Raw genomic sequence first — 19,407 nt, 5'->3', positions numbered from 1 at the left:
AACTAAGAACCTGCATTACTTTCTGTCCTCCCTCTTAAGGCCTGTAAGCTTATAGCCTACGTGTTGTACTAAACCAATGTCTTGGTCTACAGCTTCGATATTTAGACCAGTACGACCTTCGCTCTTGTTCTTGCCTTTTTTTTTTTGCTTGGTTGGTACAGCAGCATTTTACAGTGTCGGCAGGGGCCCCGGCCCCACTAAATCTGGCCCTGGCCCTGCCCCTTGCCCCTGCCACTGCCACTCAACTTTCTGGCATTCTGCTGGTGTCTTCCACTGTGAATTGACAAATGAGGTACCATAGGATTGGAGGATAGCCAATGTTGTTCTGCTGTTCAACAAAAGCTCTAAAAATAAACCAGGAAATTACAGGTTGGTGAGCCTGACATCAGTAGTGGGAAGCTTATTGAAAGGTATTGTGAGGGTTAGGATGTATAAGTGTTTTGATAGACATGGGCTGATTAACGATTAGTCAGTATGGCTTCGTGTGTGGTAGGTGCTGTCTGACCAGTCTTAAGTTTTTTGAGGAAGTTACCAGGAAAGTTGATGAAGGCAAAGCAATGGATGTTGTCTACATGGCAAAGCATTTGCCAAGGTCCCTCACAGGAGGTTGGTCAAGAAGGTTCAGTCACTTGGCATTCAAGGTGAGGTGGTAAATTGGATTAGACACGGCTTTGTGAGAGAAGCCAGAGAGTGGTAGTAGATAGTTGCCTCTCTGACTAGAGGCCTTTGACTAGTGGAGTCCCACAGGGATCAGTGCTGGGTCCATTGTTGTTTGTCATCTATATCAACAATCTAGATGATTATATGGTTAACTGGATCAGCAAATATGTGATGACACCTACATTGGGGCTGTAGTGGACAGTGAGGAAGGCTGACTGTGAGATCTGATCCAGCTGGAAACATGGCAGATGGAATTTAATGCAGACAAGTGCAAGTGTTGCTCCTCAGTAGGGCCACTCAGGGTAGGTCTTGCACAGTGAACGGTACGGCACTGAAGAGTGCGGTAGAACAAAAAGATCTAGGCATACAGCTCCATAGGTCATTGAAAGTGGTGTCACAGGTAGATAGGATTATAAAGAATGCTTTTGGCACATTGGCCTTCATAAATCAAAGTACTGAGTACAGGAGATGGGGTGTTATGCTGAAGTTGAATAATTTGGAGTATTGTGTGCAGTTTTGATTACCAACCTACAGGAAAGATCTAAGTAGTAGTATCCAAGAATCTTCCAGGAACGGTGCCTCAGAAAAGGGGAGTCCATTATTAAGGACCCCCATCACCCAGGACATCATCTCAGCATCACTGTCAGGAGGGAGGTGCACACTCAGCGACTCAGGAGCCGCTTCTTCCCCTCTGCCATCTGATTTCTAAATGGATATTGAACCCATGAACACTATCTCAGTTTCTTTTTATTATTTCTGTTTTGCACTATTTTTAATTTAACTATTTAATATACATATGTATTTACTGTAATTTTTTTGTGTTTATCACATATTGCATTGTACTGCTGCTGCTAAAATAACAAATTTCACAACGTACGCCAATGATATTAAACCTGATTCTGAACAAGGTTGAAAGCATACAGAGAAAATTTACAGGGCCATTGCCAGGTCTCTAGGACCTGAGTTATAAGGAAAAATTGAATAGGTAAGGACTTTATCCCTTGGAAAGTAGACGATTGAGAGGAGAATTGATGGAGGTATGCAAAATTATGAAGGGTATAAACAGGGTAAATGCACGCAGGCTTTTTCCACTGAGGTTGGATGGAACTACAACCAGAGGTCATGGGTTAAGGGTGGAAGGTGAGAAGTTTAAGGGGAACATGAAGGGGAACTTCTTCACTCAGTGGGTTGTGAGAGTGCGGAAAGAGCTGCCAGCACAAGTAGTACACCCAAGTTCAATTTCAGTGTTTTATGAGAAGCTTGGATAGATACATGGATGGTAGGGATATGGTCTGGATGCAGGTCAGTATTTTTTATATATTTTCACATAATTGTTATATAAAAATTTTGATATCCTCTATATAATCGGCTTTTTTCCTGGTGGGCTCAACCACAAACTGCCCCAAAAAGCGATCTTTTATTGAATTGACTTTACATCCTACATCCTTCACGTACATGAGGAATAAAAATCTTTATGTTATGTCTCTGTCTACATGTGCAATGTGCAATCATAGTAATTTATAATAAACAGAACAGTCAATGTAACATAGAATACACTCAGATCATTGCGAGTTAATCAGTCTGAAAGCCTGGTGAAAAAGCTGTCCTGGACCCTGTTGGTCCTGGCTTTTGTGCTGCGGTACAGTTTCCCGGATGGTAGCAGCTGGAATAGATTGTGGTTGGGGTGATTCGGGTCCCCAATGATCCTACGGGTCCTTTGTACACACCTGTCCTTGTAAATGTCCTGAATCATGGGAAGTTCACAACTACCGATGCGCTGAGCTGTCCACACCACTCTCTGCAGAGTCCTGCGATTTAGGGAGGTACAGTTCCCATACCAGGCAGTGATGCAGCCAGTCACTACTACTACGTCGACTCAGTCCTAGGGGGCCGGCGTTGGGCACAATGACAGACTCTCCACTTCTCCCTCTCCCTCATCAGTGTGTTCAGTTCATCTACATTAGCTGCGCCGCTGTCTTCTAGGAGCATGTTGACCATAGTCTTGAGAGGGCGCCCAGGGTTCATCCTCCCGTGCTTGGGCTCCCATATGATGACTAGGCTGGCAGGTAGCTCGGGGTGGCGTAGATGGTGCCCCGCTAGTTGCAGTCTTCTCGCCAATCAGGACGCTCTCAATTGTGCCCCTGTAGAAAGTTCTTTAGTATGGGCCCCCATATCCTAACTCCCTCAACCATCTGAGGCGAAAGAGGCGCTGTTTTGCCTTTTTCACCACACAGCTGGTGTGTATAGACCACGTGAGGTCCTCGTTGATGTGGATGCCAAGGAACTTAAAGCTGTTTATCATCTCAACCCCAGATCCATTGATGTCAATAGGGGTTAGACTGTCTCCATTCCTCCTGTAATCCATGACCAGCTCCTTTGTTTTTGCAACATTGAGGGAGAGGTTGTTTTCTTGACACCACTGTGTCAGAGAGATGACTTCTTCCCTGTTGGCCACCTCGTTATTGTTTGAGATGAGGCCAATCAATGTAGTGTCATCAGCAAATTTAATTAGCAGATTGAAGCTGCGGGTGGCGACACAGTCATGGGTATACAGTGAGTAAAGGAGGGGACTCAGTACGCAGCCCTGAGGGGCTCCTGTATTGAGAGTCAGAGGGTTGGGGGTGAGGGAGCCCACTCTTACCACTTGCTGGCGATCTGACAGGAAGTCCAGGATCCAGCTGCACAAGGTAGGATCAAGGCAGACGTCTCTGAGCTTCTTGTTGAGCCTGGATGGAACTATGGTGTTGAATGCTGAACTGTAGTCCAAGAACAGCATTCTCACATAAGCATCCTCCTTCTCCCGATGTGTAAGGATGGTATGTAGAGCAGTGGCTATCGTGTCGTCTGTCAATCTGTTTTGTCGGTAGGCGAATTTTTGGGGGTCCAGTTTGGGTGGTAGCAAGCTGCAGATGTAATCCTTGACCAGCCTCTCAAAGCGTTTGCTTATTATTGAGGTGAGTGCGACAGGACACCAGTTGCTCAGGCATGTTACCTGGGTCTTTTTTGGTGGATAATTTGAAGCAGGAGGGCACGCTACACTGGGAGAGGGAGGGATTAAAAATATCAGTAAACACACCTGCCGGTTGTGCTGCGCACCTCCTGAGTACTCGTCCCCGGGGCGCTGTCCAGTCCGGCAGGATTGCGACTGTCCACACGTTGGAAACATCTGCGTCCCTCAGCCTCAGAAATGACCAGGTTGCAGGTTGTAGCGGTGGCTTTCCTCGGAGGCTCAGAGTTAGCATTCTACAAATCCCTTCTCTTTGGTCCAGCACCAACCTGATTTTCTCAATCTACCTGCATATTGAAATTCCCCATGACTGTCACAACATTGCCCTTTGACAAGCCTTTTCTGTCTCCAGTTGTGTTTTGCAGCCCACACCCTGGTTACTGTTCAGAGGCTGATGTATAACTCCCATCAGGGTCTTTACATTTGAAATTTCTTAACTCTACCTGCAAAGGTTCTACTTTCTTTGATCCTATGTCACTTCCAAGCATTTGATTTTGTGTTATACCCACAAAGCCACCCACATCTTTGCCCAATTGCCTGTCCTCTCGATACGATATATATTCTTGGATGTTGTGCTCCCAGCTGTGATCACCTTTCAATCATAAAAGTTGGAGTATTGTGTACAGTTTTGGAAAGATGTCAACAAAATAGAGAGAGTACAGAGAGGATTTACTAGAATGTTAGCTGGGTTTCAGCAGCTAAGTTACAGAGAAAGGTTGAACAAGTTGTGTCTTTATTCTTTGGAGCGTAGAAGGTTGAGGGGGGACTTGATAGAGGTGTTTAAAATTATGAGGGGGATAGGTAGAGTTGACGTGGATAGGCTTTTTCCATTGAGAGTGGGGGAGATTGAAACAAGGGCAAAAGTTGAGGGGTAACATGAGGGGGAACTTCTTCACTCAGAGAGTGGTAGCTGTGTGAAACGAGCTTCCAGCAGAAGTGGTTGAGGCAGGTTCGATGTTGTCATTTAAAGTTAAATTGAACAGCTATATGGACAGAAAAGGAATGGAGGGTTATAGGCTGAGTGCAGTTTGGTGGGACTTGGTGAGAGGAAAAGTTCGGCACGCACTAGAAGGGCCGAGATGGCCTGTTTCCATGCTGTAATTGTTATATGCTTATAACTCTGTCATGCCCACAACTGCATACCTGCCAATTTCTATCTTTGCTACAAGACCATCTACCTTATTTTGTACAGTGTGTGTTCAAATTTAACACTTCCAGTCCCGTACTCACCATCCTTCTATAATTTGTCTTCAAGTTGCCTGAAGTTAAATTTGTGTTCCTTTCTGAGCATTTTGTCTAATTCTTTATTCTGGAGACTTCAGTAATTTCTCCTGTGCTCTTCTTTCCTTTTGCTTTGTCCATACTTTTCCAAGCTGTTGAACCCAGCACCCTACTATTCATTTAAAACCCCATCAGGAGCCCCAGTTGCACAATTCACCAGGATCCTGGTCCCAGCATGGTTTAGGTGGAGACTCGCCCCATCTGAACAGCTCCCTCCTTCCCCAATACTGGTGTCAATGATACTACTACTCCTGGTACTGAAGTGATACGTGCAGCTGTGATCTGCCTCATTGGCCCAAGCACTGCCCACTGAATAACAACTGACAGAAAACAGCATCTGTGGTTTATGGCCTGACCTCTTGATTGTGATTGGACAATTATTTGTAAGAGACTACACCATGAAGCAAAGTAGCAGAGACTGTAAGTGTACAGATCTTTGTTGCATAAAAAACCCTGATATAATTTTAAATATTTAATTTGTGTGATATTTTATGTACTATACGTTATATAATGTAATACGTAATGTTTAATGGTATTGTTTCTTCTTGTAAAGAGACGCTGGGATGAAGTGTCTACCCACAGCCAATGGTTGCAGTCAGGCCAGCCTCCCATTCCTCCGCTGTTTCCTGTGATTCCAGCGGCAGTACACTGTCATGTTGCAGAGAGGGTGACTGATGCCCCTTGCACGCTGCAGGTAGCTTTTACGCCAGGGAGGGCCAACCAACAGTGACCTCATTCATACCACTGCAGTCAGTTACCTTAGGGAGAAACGAGAGTCTATTTTAATGTTGTTAACTGTCTCTGAGTATCAGAAAAGTTTTCAAAGGCTAGTAAGGTTTGACTTGGCCAGTCTCCCTCTTCTGAGAAAGGTGCAGGCAAGTAGGAAGGAGAGCAGATGGTTGGTCAGCTACGTTGCGTGCGCGTGAGCTCACTGTGAGCCACACCCTGCCAGCTTGCAGAATTTCCAGGGTTTCTATTGCGACTTGAACTTTAATTGGAATCTCATGTCACATTAGCACTACAGCCACGGGGGCGGTTCAATTTTTATTCTGCCACCTCCCGGAGGCCAGGGGCTCCCGGATTTGCTGATATACATTTGCCAGGTTAAATCAATCAAGAGTATGATAAACTGCATGTTCTGTGAATGCAAAGATCCTATGTTTCAGGAAGTAAAAATAGTCTATACAGTATTTAATTAAAACGCATGAACTAGATGTGCCATTTCTAATACGTTGTTGTAAAAAAGTGTTTCCCAATAAATATCTGCAAATACTGCAGTCCGCTTGTATCTCCTGTAGCCTTAGTTAAAGTAGTGGTTAATATCCTTTTTACTTCTGATAGATAATAGGGGTGAGGAGAGCATTTGATATCTATCTTGCACCATAGATTCTTCCACACAAATGCAGTCAATAATCTTCTCCTCTCACTTGCAGTTCTTTGAAATATCACCATGGACCTAATTTATTTGCATGAGAGATGCCCTTGACTTGTATAGTCATTTATTTGTGTTGAGAGTTTACTACTGTAAACATAATGCTCTTTCTGTTATCCCTTACTCACTCTTCCTTCAGTTAGTCCTGACGAAGGGTCTCGGCCTGAAACATCGACTGCACCTCTTCCTAGAGAGGCTGCCTGGCCTGCTGCGTTCACCAGCAACTTTTATGTGTGTTGCTTGAATTTCCAGCATCTGCAGAATTCCTGTTGTTTGCTCTTTCTGTTGGTCCACTACCTTCAGCTTGTTCCATCCCAGCCGCCTTGCACTCATTGTAAATCTGTTCATCCAAAACTCTTATCAATCTCCTACTTTGCACCAAATTCTACTCAACTGTCACCTCCTATGCTGCCAAACCTCATGGATTCCTGGTCCATAACTTTCAGGAACACACACAAAGTGCTGGAGGAACTCACGAGGTCAGGCAGCATCTATGGGAAAGGAATTAGAGAGTCAATGTTTGGGGCTGGGCTCCTTCATCAGTCCTAATGTAGGATCTCGGCCCAAAAAGATCGTCTTAATTCCCCATTGTAAGGTGGCTGTCAAGACATTTTGCTGTAACTGCTTTAATGAGGAATTACAAAGTTTTGATCAGTATTGCAAAGAGCAAGTTTAGTGAATATTACGATTCAATCAGCAACTACTGCCTGAAGATTTTGACCAATCGATAATATCAAATAGCATTAACTGTCCTTAACAATGTTTTAGAAAATCTGACATCTTTGTAAATTCCTTCAGGAAAGCTATTTGAATACAATAGAAGCAACACACATCAAAGTTGCTGGTGAACGCAGCAGGCCAGGCAGCGTCTCTAGGAAGAGGTACGGTCGACGTTTTGGGCCGAGACCCTTTGTCAGGACTAACTGAAATCTCTTACTAGCTTTTCCTTCAGTTAGTCCTGACGAAGGGTCTCGGCCTGAAACATCGACTGTACCTCTTCCTAGAGATGCTGCCTGGCCTGCTGCGTTCACCAGCTACTTTGATGTGTGTTGCTTGAATTTCCAGCATCTGCAGAATTCCGCGTGTTTACAATAGAAGCACTGCAGTATGCAAACGCAAAAGTTAACAATTTACGGTCCCAGTTCTGTTTATTGGAGTGACAAAGTGAAAGATCTGCTTGGATTTATAAATTCTGACGTCAATACTGGGCCATTATTATGTGTGTGTAATCACTTGGATAATAGATATTCTGATGGCTTATGAGAATAGCAAGCTTTTGACCCTGTTGCTATTGCAAACACAACCAATTATGAATTTAGAAGAGAGAACGTTGTATTTTTACAAAATACGACTAAAGTGTTGCCTCAAAAAAATTGTAGCATTACTGTGATTTCAAATTTGTTGTTTCTTGGTAAGTTAAGACTGGTTCAATCGAGATGTTCACTGTTAAGTTGAACTACATGCCTAGAAAGGAAGAATTTGAAGAACTCTCAATTCTTGACATCATTGCAAAATTTCAAGCTTCTAGTGCTGACTGTGAATGTGGATTCAGTCTTATGAATTCAATCAAATGTAAGTCCAGAAACAGACCAGAAGTGAAACATTCGGTTGATCTAATGAGGATTAAGACTCGTCTTTCATCTGGATGTGTAATTAATGTGGGCAGTGTTTATAGACAATTGATTTGTAATGAAGACAGACACGGAAAAGTTTACGAAACATGAAAGATTTTCTCTGTTGTATGGCGTTTCATTGTACCCTTCAATTAATAAATAAAATCAGAAGTGTGTGATTTTTCAATCTAAATATTCATAGTATGCATATTACAAAAAAATTTAAGTGCTGTACAGTTTTCAGTCCGTGTATATATTTAAAAAAACATTTCCAGCTCAGAGCATGGTTGCTCTGCGCAGCTATAAAAATAAATTAGAGAATACGTTGCTGTGGAGGCAAAGGGATTGACATTTTGGGTCAAGTTCACACATTAGGACTCAGGGTCTCAACCCAAAACTAGTTCTTTGCCTCCACAGATGCTACCTGACCTTAAGTTCCTCAAGTTGTTTGCTTTTGTAAACAAGTGCCTTACTGGATACACGAACTTTGGGGTGTTTCAATTTTTTCCTAAATATTACTCTAACTATGCATTTCTTTTTATAGGTTGGTTCATTCTGGTGCAGCAAGAGACTCCCCTCAGCCAGGCGCAGAGCTATCCTTTGCCACCCGAACCGGAACTCGTCAGGGAATCGAAACTCACCTCTTCAGGGTTGAGAACAACTCCAGTCTGTCTAACTGGACCAGGCAAATCGTACAGGGCTGCCACAAAGCAGTGGAACTCATTAAAGAAGTCACAACCAGTGAGTGTTTCCAGTGTGGGATGGGAGATTATGCCATGAAACTAGTATTGATTTATTATTGTCACGTATAATACAACAAAGCTTTTTATTTTGCAAGTCATCCGGAAAGATTATTTGAGTAGTACAAAGAAAACAAAATGCAGAGTATGGTGTTACAGCTAACCAGAAAAGTGCAGGTCAAAAATAAGCTACACAGGTGATGATGAGGTAGATTGGAAGATCAAGAATTTATCTTTTAGTATGAGATGTCCATTCAAGGAAAAAAGCTTTACTACTTCATATAGTCAGACAGTGACAGAAGAATAAAGCATTCTAAATGATCATCATTCCTTTTTCTCCTTTTTGTACTTCTGAAGGGACTAAGATCCCTTGGGATAAATATCAAGGGTACCCAAAGCTTTATATTCAGCCCTAGTTGGTGAAAAGATGAATCAAACGCTCACCTTCAAATTTCCAAATGATTGAATTGTATATAACTGTGGCAATCCAGTTTGAGTAGGTTGTGTTTAGTTCCAGGTTGTTTTGTGGCATTTTCCATGTTGTGCAGACTGATATTAGTTCTGTTGTGGAACTGACTCCCAAGTCCACAGTAGATGTGGGGTTGAAGGCAAAGCCAAAGAGGTGAACGAGGGTGGCGGTTGGGGGGTGGGGGTGGAGAGGAATAATGATGAAATGAGGTGGACATAAGCACCACAGTAAACAGTTGTTGTTATTAAGTGGATGGTCCAAAATGTTGCAGGACTTTGACTCGAGCCCTAATTTTAGGATTAAAGAGAGTGTAAGGAAATCAACTCATAACAATTTCCATTTATTGGTATGTAATGTGATCATCTGTCTCAGAGGAGCCATGAGGTCATTAATGCAAGGAACTGTGAATATGTAGTATCATGTGGTGGACTGTGCTTGGAGATTGTGCTGAGTTTGATGGTTAAGAATGATCAGAGGTATGCGCACACATTTCATGGATTAATGATTACAGAGTTAATCCATTCAAAGTGCCTAGTAATTTAACTCTTAATGACCAGTGAGGTAAGGTTTCAATGACTACAACCTCTCAATGGTTACATTGGGAGCATTTCATGAGTACTTTAGCCTTGCAGGAAGTGAACTTGCAGAAAATACCATTATTCAAGGATTAAAACATGGACAGAAATTGCAGAATCCAGGATAGTATTCCATGGAATTTATAGAAGATATAAGGTATGATTTATTTAGTATTTTTAAGAGATTTAATGGAATTTATAGAGTTTGTAAAGAGAAGCTATTTCCAGTAGTTGGGGAGTCTATGATAAGGTGGCCAGGGCATGAAAATGAGAGCGGACTCCTCAGGAGTGAGGAAGGCACTTACTTGCTCTGCAATATACAAGGTGCTAGAAATTAGGACCCAAGAGACTACAGATGCTGGAATCTGGAGCAACAATCTACTCGGGAAACTCAATAGACCAGGCAGATTCCGTGGGGGGGAAATGGAGAGTCATTGTTTTGTATCGGTTGTCCATTTCTCTCTACAGACGCTGCCCAACCTGCTGAGTTCCTCCAGCAGTCATTTTGTTGAAGAAATTAGGAATTCTTTGCAAATTTCAATGGTTCATGATTAATTTTATATTTAAAATTTAATAATAAAAAATCTCCAGAGTTATCAATGGAAAAGGAGTTCAAGGGAAAGTAAAAGAGTTTGACTGTAGGTCAAATGCTCATTCACTAACTGTCAGTGCAGGATGGAGAAGCTGAATGTTTTCTTTCTGTTGCTGTGCTCCTAACTGGATATCCTGAATTACCTTCCTAAACCAATGAGAATGCAGCATGGACTATAATAGAGGCATAAATAGAAAAGATGGCCAGCATCTTTTTTTCTCTCCCCACGGTCAAAGTATCGAATACTAGAAGGCATGTATTCAAGGTGATATGGGGAAGAGTTCAAGTGGCAGTAGATGCCTGGAATATGCTGCCACAAATTGTGGTGTAAGCAATTATGATATAGGCATTTAGAAGGTTCTTGGATAGACACATGAATCTGCAGAAACTGGAAGGATGTGGACCATGTGCAGCCAGAAGGGAATTGGGTATCATTAGCTTGATGAGTTCAGTACACATTATGGTCAACAGATCTGTTCCTCTGTTCTATAAGCATGGAAAATTCTGAAACGTAATGATTAAATCTTCCTAAATTTAATTTCTGACCTTTGTTAATGTTGACCACTTTCCCCTAATATTGATAATTAACTGCCCAAAGCAGAAACTGCTTCGGAGTGCAGTCATGTGTACATGCAGGCTTGCCAGTTGTCAAGCTTGGCTTGAGGTGCCGTTCTCCACATCGAATCAGTACTCCCTGAGGGTTGTCCTGTCAGGCTAGCAGCTGGAGGAAACCACAGCACTAGGCAAGACTTCCTGGAATTGCCCCTGAGGTCTGTAGAATGTAAAGCCTACGGATGATACCATTTTAACACCAAGTGGATTTTTTTTCTTGTATCAATAGAAATGACAGAATAAAACTAGAATACATCAGAGGTGAGATGGAGAAGCTGTTGATACAGTTGTCAACTTGATTCAGATTGGCATATTACTCAATAAAGGGAGGTTTGCAACTTCTTGGCACTGTTCATTATCCAGTTCCCACAGCAGGAGGGAGACTTGGTGTTTAATAGAAAACAGAGGTAAAATTATCTTGCTGCAAACCCAATCTTCCAGAATGCAACTAACAATCTCAATTAGTTGATGACTTTATAGTTAAGCAATGGGTGACGCACTAGTTAAAGTCCCTGTACACTTCTATCCCTCCATCAGGAAGGCCTCAAGGATCTCCATTTCTCTCTGGACAACAGACCCAAACAACTCCCCTTCCCTTCCCCCACAACCTCCTCCGTCAGGTGGAGCTGGCACTTACATTCAGCAATATCTCTTTTGGCCCCTCCCATTTTCCCCAAACCCAGTCCCAGTTTATATTGGCTATATGGATCAACCCGTGTTCCAAGCCTTCACTAGTAATGCACCTCTACTCTTTATACGCTACGTTGAGGACTGCATTGGTGCTGCCTCCTCCACCCATGCTAAATTTGTTAATTTCATCAACTTTTCCTGCATCTTCCACCCCACCCTCAGATTATTGGGTCAATCTGGCATCTCCCCCTCCCCCTCTTTGATTTTTCTCAGTCTGTCTCCAGAAATGGATTATCTATCAATATCTCTCACAAATCCTTGATTCCCACAGATATCTGGACTATATCTTCATTCGTAAGGCCAGAGATGTTGTGGGGATGGAACTAGACTCTCTGACTGTGGTGTCTGAAAAGAGGATGCTGTCCAAGTTGCATGCCATCTTGGACAATGTCTCCCATCCACTACATAATGGACTGGTTGGGCACAGGAGTACATTCAGCCAGAGACTCATTCCACCGAGATGCAACACAGAGCATCATAGGAAGTCATTCCTGCCTGTGGCCATCAAACTTTACAACTCCTCCCTTGGAGGGTCAGACACCCTGAGCCAATAGGCTGGTCCTGGACTTACTTCCTGGCATAATTTACATATTACTATTTAATTATTTATGGTTTTATTACTATTTATTACTTATGGTGCAACTGTAACGAAAACCAGTTTCCCCCGGGATCAATAAAGTATGACTATGACTACTATCTCTTCCCACCGCTTCACACGTAAAATGTCATTCCCTCCTTTAAGTTCCTCTGCCACATCTGTTCTCAGGATGAGGCTTTCCATTCTAGGATTTCCTCTTATTTTTTCAAACAATGGCATTTCCCTCTACCACCACCAATGCTGCCCCCCCTCACTCATACCTTATCCATTTCCCACATGTCTGCCCTTGCCCTATTCCACCCTACCCCTCTTCCCCCCCACCCCCAGCACAATATAATAGGATAGGGTTCCCCTTGTCCTCACCTACCACCCACAAGCCTCCACATACAACACCTCATTCTTTGCAACTTATCACCATCTCCTATGGGATCCCACCACTCGGCACATCATTCCCACCCCTCCCCTTCACCAACGCCATGGATTTCCACAGGGACAGCTCTTTGTGACTCCCTCGTTCACTCATCCTTTGCCCACTGATCTCCCTCCCTCCTGGCATTTACCCCTACAACTGTGACCAGAGTTACACCTGACCCAGCACCACCTCCCTCATCACCATCAGAGCAGTAAACAGTCCTTCCAGGTGAAGCCTCATTTTACCTGCGAGTCTGTCAGGGTTGTCTACTGCACCCGCTGGTCCTGGCGGCCTCCTCTACACTGGGAGACCATTTCTTCGAGCACCTTCACTCTGTCAGCTGAAACAGACAGGATCTCCCAGTGGCCACCCATTTTGATTCCCATCATTCCACTACCCACCAGGGATAATACATAGCAGCCAATGAGCCTCGACAGGGAGAAGGCACAAACTCCACTCACTCGGAACCCAAGGTCAGGATTGCCAGAGCTGTGAGGCAGCGTCTCCGCCAGGTGTCCCACTGTGGCCCCCATTTCTAACTTGGGGTTCAATATTTTCCTTTTAATAATTGCTGGTGCAGCTTGTATTTTCACTCAGTGCCACTTAATGCAGGCAAGTATTTTTCTCGACTGAACTACTCCTAATGCTGGTGTTATTTATGTGCCTCACAGCATGTACATACAGGACCCAGGAGTGCTGTCTGAAAATTCATTACGAAAATGGGTTTTCTATCTTAAAAGACGCACAGGAGGGAAGCATGCAAAAGTTGATTTGCCACTATTCCTTTGAGAAATTAAAGAACTCCTCAGATGATGGCGTGAGAATGCTCTATCTAGACTTTGGTGGAAGGGACGGGGAAATTGTAAGTACTTTTCATTTCCTCTGTCTGGTACTGTAGTACAACTACAACAACTGTGTTCATATAGCATGTTTGATACAGTAAAACACCCTAAGGGCCATCATAGGAGTAATACCAAAAAAAGGTGACATTCATTATTGGGTTCTGATGAAAGATCATCAAACTGAAACATTAACTGCTTCTCATAAACACAATAAATTCTGCAGAGGCTGGAAATCTTAAAGCAATGCATATGAAATGCCAAATTGCTGAAGGAACTCAACAGGTCAGGCTACAGTTGACGTTTCGGGTTGAGATCCTCCTTCAGGATTAGAAAGGAAGTGGGAAGATGCCAGAATTTAAAAAGTGCCGGGAGAGGAAAGGAAGACAGCTGGAAAGTGATGGGTGAAGCCAAGTGGGTCGGAAAGGTAAAGGGCTGGAGAGGAAGGAATCTGATAGAGAAGGAGAGTGGACCATGGGAGAAGGGGAAGGAGGAGGGAATCCAGGGGGAGGTGATAAGCAGACGAGAAGAGCTACGAGGCCAGAAAGGGGAGGGAGAGGGAATTTTCTTTTACTGGAAGGAGAAATCGATATTCATGTCATCAGGTTGAATAAGGAGTCGCATCCCCATCCTGAGGGTGGCCTCGTGGCACAAGAGGAGGCCATCAATCGACATGTTGGAACAGGAATAGGAATTGGAATTAAAATGGTTTGCCACCGGGAAGAAGTTCCGCTTTTGGCAGATGGAGCGGAGGTGCTCGACGAAGCGGTCCCCCAATTTACAACAGGTCTCACCAATGCAGAGGAGGCTGCATCGGGAGCACCAGATACAACAGATGACCCCAGCGGATTTGCAGGCGAAGTGTTGCCTTGCCTGGAAGGACTGTTTGGGGCCCTGAATGGAGATGAGGGAGGAGGTGAATGGGCAGGTGTTGCACTTTGGCTGCTTGAAGGGAAGATGGGGTGAGCGTGGATGTCCGTGAAATGGAGGAGATGCAGGTGAGGGCAGCATCAATGGTGCAGGAAGGGAAACCCCATTCCTTGCAGAAGGGGGGCATCTCTGAGATCATGGAAAGGAAAGCCTCACCCTGAGAACAGATGAAACTGAGAAAAGGGAATGGCGTTTTTGGAGACGGTGGGACCAGGTATAGTCAAGATAGCTGTGGGAATTGGTAGGTTTGTAAAAGATGTTGATCGACAGTGTGTCTCCACAGATGAAGACAGAGATCAAGAAAGGGGAGAGAGGTGTCAGAAGTGGACCAAATGAATTTAAGGCCCTTGTGTATTTTAAATGTTGTTGTTGTACCAGCCTGTGCAGACCAGCTGGCTGGAATATTCAATGATTCTAAAAGCAAGTAGAATCTCTTTCTATATGGCTATACTGAAGATTGTAATAACTCATGGCTACTCCTCTTTTGTTCCCCACCTAGCAACTGGACCTTCACTCGTGTCCCAAACCCGTTGTGTTCATCATCCACTCGTTCCTTTCAGCAAAGATTGCACGGCTCGGCCTGCTGGCTTGAGGCCAGAGCGCCTACTCAGTGAAGCAGCAGCCTCCGAGAGGGCTGCCGTCCAGGGGGAAGGACAAAGCTGTGAGGAGTGCGATCTTTAATCGAATCAGAAAGATAGTTTATTTAATAGAGAAAAGATTTGTAACAATTCAATTTTAAAGGCACCTTGCTGGTTTTATAACAAAACTTTGAATTCTTTTCTATACTGTTGAGGTTTAATAAATTTTCCAATCATTGTTGCTAGAAAATCATAATCTTCTCAATCAAATTCACAAACTAAAGTGTGTAATGTTATGCCTTATTCCTACTTGCCCACCGTATAAGTGAAGAAACACTCATAATTTCAGATAATGAATATTCCTTTTAATTCCACATTCTCTAAAATGGCTGTTGCCAATTAGATTTTATAAATATGTAAAATGAGATTTAAGCTAAAATCACATTATATCATTAAAAAATGTTGCAACTACTTTGTTTCTTGATTTTATTTTGACTGGAGGGGAAATCACTTTGTGACTGGGGACTTTTACCATGGTGCTGTTTATGGTTATCTGCTTGTTTCTGCTTCTGCCAGTTTTGGCTGAGTCAGCTACTTCCCCTTCCAGGTAGAAGACTGTGTGGATGAGTTTCATCCAGACAAATCTCAGCAGACATTAGAGTGCTATACTGAAGGAGGTGCTAACTTTCAATTGAGACGTTAACACAAGAAATAGGTTCCCCTTTCCAGTGCAAATTCCACATTCAAGTTTGGATTGGAGCAGGGCATTTCTGGATATTATTGTTGATATTTCAACCATAGGACATGAGATCAGAATTAGGCCACTTGACTCATCGAGTCTGCTCTGCCATTCCACCCTGGCTGATTTATTATCCCCCTCATCCCCATTCTCCTGCCTTTTCCCTGTAACCTTAGATTCTTGATTAGTCAGGACATCAAACAACCTCTGCTTAAATATACCCGATAACTTGGCTTCCACAGCAGTCCAGAGCAATGAATTCCACAGATTCAGCACCCTCTGGCTGAAGAAATTCCTTCTCATCTCTGTTCTAAATGGACGTCCCTCAATTCTGAGGTTGAGCCCTCTGGTCCTAGGCTCACCTACTATGGGAAGCATCCTCTCCTCATCCACTGTATCTAGGCTTTTCAATATTTGGTAGGTTTCAAGTACAGGCCCAGAGCCATCACACACTCCTCATACATTTTTTCTGGGAATGAAAGAGATAATCTCGTGAACCTGCTCTGGGCCCTCTCCAATGCCAGCGCATCTTTTCTTAGATAATGGATGCAAAGCTGCTGTCATTACTCCAAACATGAGAAAATCTGCAGATGCTGGAAATCCAAGGCAAAATACATGGAATGCTGGTGGAACTCAGCAGGCAAGACAGCATCTTGTAGAAAAGAGTACCATCAATTTCTTGAGTTTCTGGTAATTGCCCCATCCCTCCCTCATCATTCCCCATAACCTGCTTCCCCTCCTATCTCCTTACCCTGCCCATCACCTCCCTCTGGTACTCCTCCCCCTTTCCTTTCTTCCATGATTTTCTACCCTCTCCTATCAGATTCCCCCTCCTCCAGCTGTTTATCTCCTTCACCAATCAACTTCCCAGCTCCTTACTTCACCGCTTCCCCTCTCCCAGTTTCACCTATCACTGCCATGTTGTGCTTCTTCCTCCCTTTCCCCTACCTTCTTGCTCTGACTTCTCATCTTTTTCTCCAGTCTTGATGAAGGGTCATTTTATAAACTGTTTACGCGGTACTCCAGGTATGGCAAATGCGTTATAAAACCTCAGCATCACATCCTTCGGGTTCATGTTTAATTATCATTCAACAATACATGAATACAGCCAAACAAAACGACCACCACCTCAACCTGCAAGTTATCCTTTAGGGAATCCTACACAAGGACTCCCACATTCCTCTGATTTTAGAACTTACTCTCCCTTTACAAAATAGTCTACGCCTTTATGCATTCTGTCAAAGTGCATAACCATAAGCTTCCCTCCACTATATTCCATCCACCACTTCCTTGCCCATTCTCCCAATCTGTCCAAGTCCTTCTCCAGACTCCCTGCTCCACCAACACTACCTACCCCTCCACCTATCATTGCATTGTCTGCAAACTTGGCCCCAAAGCCATCAATTCCGTCATCCCAGTCGTTGACATACAGTGCCTTGAAAATGTATTCAGCTCCCACAACTACTTTCCCATTTTACTGTCTCATTTTCTAAATTTAAAATGTACTGAAGCAGGATATTTTTGAGCTAATCTACAAAATGTTGTATGTCATGTCAAATTAAAAGAAAGAACCTGTCAACAATTTACTAAAACTTAAAAATGAAAATCGGTAGGCCGAAGAAGTATTTGTTCCCTTTGTAATTACCTGGCTAACTTTTCTTAGGTATATTACCTTACCAACTCACCCAATTTGTTGATGTAGAAAATTGGAGGATCACCTGAATAAATATGCTGTCTCTCTGCAAGGTCCAACAGCATGGTAGATTTTTAACAGACCAAACCAAAATGAATATATGCATCTCAGAGCTCAGTGCATTGTTAAAAAAGTGGAAAACATATGAAACCATAGCCCCCTCCTTTACTGTCTAAATCTGTGACTGTGTCACCACCCACAGCTCCAATCTGCTAATTAAATTTGCTGATGACACTACATTGATTGGCCTAATCACAAGGCAGCCTACAGAGAAGTCGTCTTCACCCCTGACACAGTGGTGTCAAGAAAACAAACTCTCCCTCAGTGTCGCAAAAACAAAGGAGCTGGTTGTGGACTACAGGAGGAATAGAGACAGGCTAACCCCTATTGACATCAATGGATTTGGGATTGAGAGGGGGAACAGCTTTAAGTTCCCCGGCATACACATCACTGAGGATCTCACGTGGTTTGTACATACTGGCTGTGTGGTGAAAAAAGCACAACAGCACCTCTTTCACCTCAGACAGTTGAAGTTTGGTATGGGCCCCCAAATCCTAAGAACTTCTACAGGGGCACAATTGAGAGCATCCTGACTGGCTGCATCACTGCCTGGTATGGGAACCGTACTTCCCTCAATTGCAAGATTCTGCAGAGAGTGGTGTGGACTCTCCACTATTCAGGACATTTACAAGGACAGGTGTGTAAAAAGGGCCCGAAGGATCATTGGGGACCTGAGTCATCCCAAGCACAAACTGTTCCAGCTGCTACCATCCAGGAAACCGCAGCATAAAAGCCGGGACCAACAGGCCATCAGACTGATTAATTCATGCTGATACAATTATATTTCTATGCTATATTGACTGTCCTGTTGTACATACTATTTATTACAAATTACTATAAATTGCACATACAGACAGATGTAACGTAAAGATTTTTACTCCTCATGTTATGTGAAGGATGTAAGTAATAAAGTCAATTCAATTCAGTACTGCCTAGGTCAGACCACTCCTCTGAACTTAATCACCACAAAAGAATGGCACTTGTAAGAGAGGCTACTGTGATGCCAACAGTCACTCTACGTGAGCTGCAGAATTCAGCAGCTGCAACTGGAGATGAAGTTCACGGCTCCACAATCTCTAAGGTGTTGTACAAAATGGGTACATTTATGGAAGAGTGCCTTAGCTTTTAAAAATAAGCCCATCTTTGCCCATCAAGTCTTTGCAAAGTGTGATTTTAAAGATACTGTAAAGATGTGGTCTTATGGTCAGATGATAAAGTTGAACTTTTGACCTCAACACTAAGCGGTACATGTGACGTAAATCTAATACTGTACATCAGCCAGGTAACACCATCACTACTGTCAAGTATGGTGGCAATAGTATCATGCTATGGAGATGCTTTTCAATGGTAGGGACTGGAAAGCTGATCAGGATTGATGGATGGGAAGATGAATGCTGCTAAATACAGAGAGATCCTGGATAAAAAACCTGCTAGCCTCTGCCAGAAAGCTTAAATTGGGGAGAAATTTCATCTTTCAGCAGGCTAACAACCCACAGCACACTGCCAGAGCAACCATGGAGTGGCTTCAAATGAAGAAAATTGACCTTAACCCAATCAAACATCTCTGATAAGATCTTAAGATTGCTCCCCGACTAACCTGGCACAGCTGGAGCAATTTTGCAAGGAGGAATGGGCAAATCTTGCTCCATCATGTTATGCAAAACTAATAGGGACTTATCCAAAAGGACTACTGGCTGTAGTAGCTGTGAGGGGTGGTTCAACTAGGTACTGAGCAAAGGCGGATAAATACTCTTGAACTGCTGACATTTCAATTTAGTTTTTCATGCTTTACAAGTTACCCTGTTTTGGGGCTCTACTGTGAAAAAAGGAACATATGATTCACACACAAAAAAAAATCCCAGCTAAATTGATCAAAACCCCTGGCTG

General features: G+C 43.3%; 1 protein-coding gene across 1 annotated transcript in view; it reads left to right on the top strand.

Moving 5' to 3' along the window:
* Positions 1 to 15,499, top strand: part of sntb1 (syntrophin, basic 1) — a 132,093-nt gene extending 116,594 nt beyond the window's left edge. Inside the window, exons 6-8 of the mRNA XM_072261144.1 lie at positions 8,538 to 8,734; positions 13,353 to 13,543; positions 14,950 to 15,499. Of these exons, the coding sequence (XP_072117245.1) occupies positions 8,538 to 8,734; positions 13,353 to 13,543; positions 14,950 to 15,042 (481 nt within the window). The 3' untranslated portion in view covers positions 15,043 to 15,499. The remainder of the gene's footprint in view (positions 1 to 8,537; positions 8,735 to 13,352; positions 13,544 to 14,949) is intronic.
* Positions 15,500 to 19,407: the final 3,908 nt, after the last annotated feature.

The sequence above is a fragment of the Mobula birostris genome, chromosome 1 (genome assembly GCF_030028105.1).
Source record: "Mobula birostris isolate sMobBir1 chromosome 1, sMobBir1.hap1, whole genome shotgun sequence".
In the NCBI taxonomy this organism is placed as follows: domain Eukaryota; kingdom Metazoa; phylum Chordata; class Chondrichthyes; order Myliobatiformes; family Myliobatidae; genus Mobula; species Mobula birostris.
The sequence above is the reverse complement of the archived record's forward strand: the minus strand, read 5'-3'. Positions and strand labels throughout refer to the sequence as shown.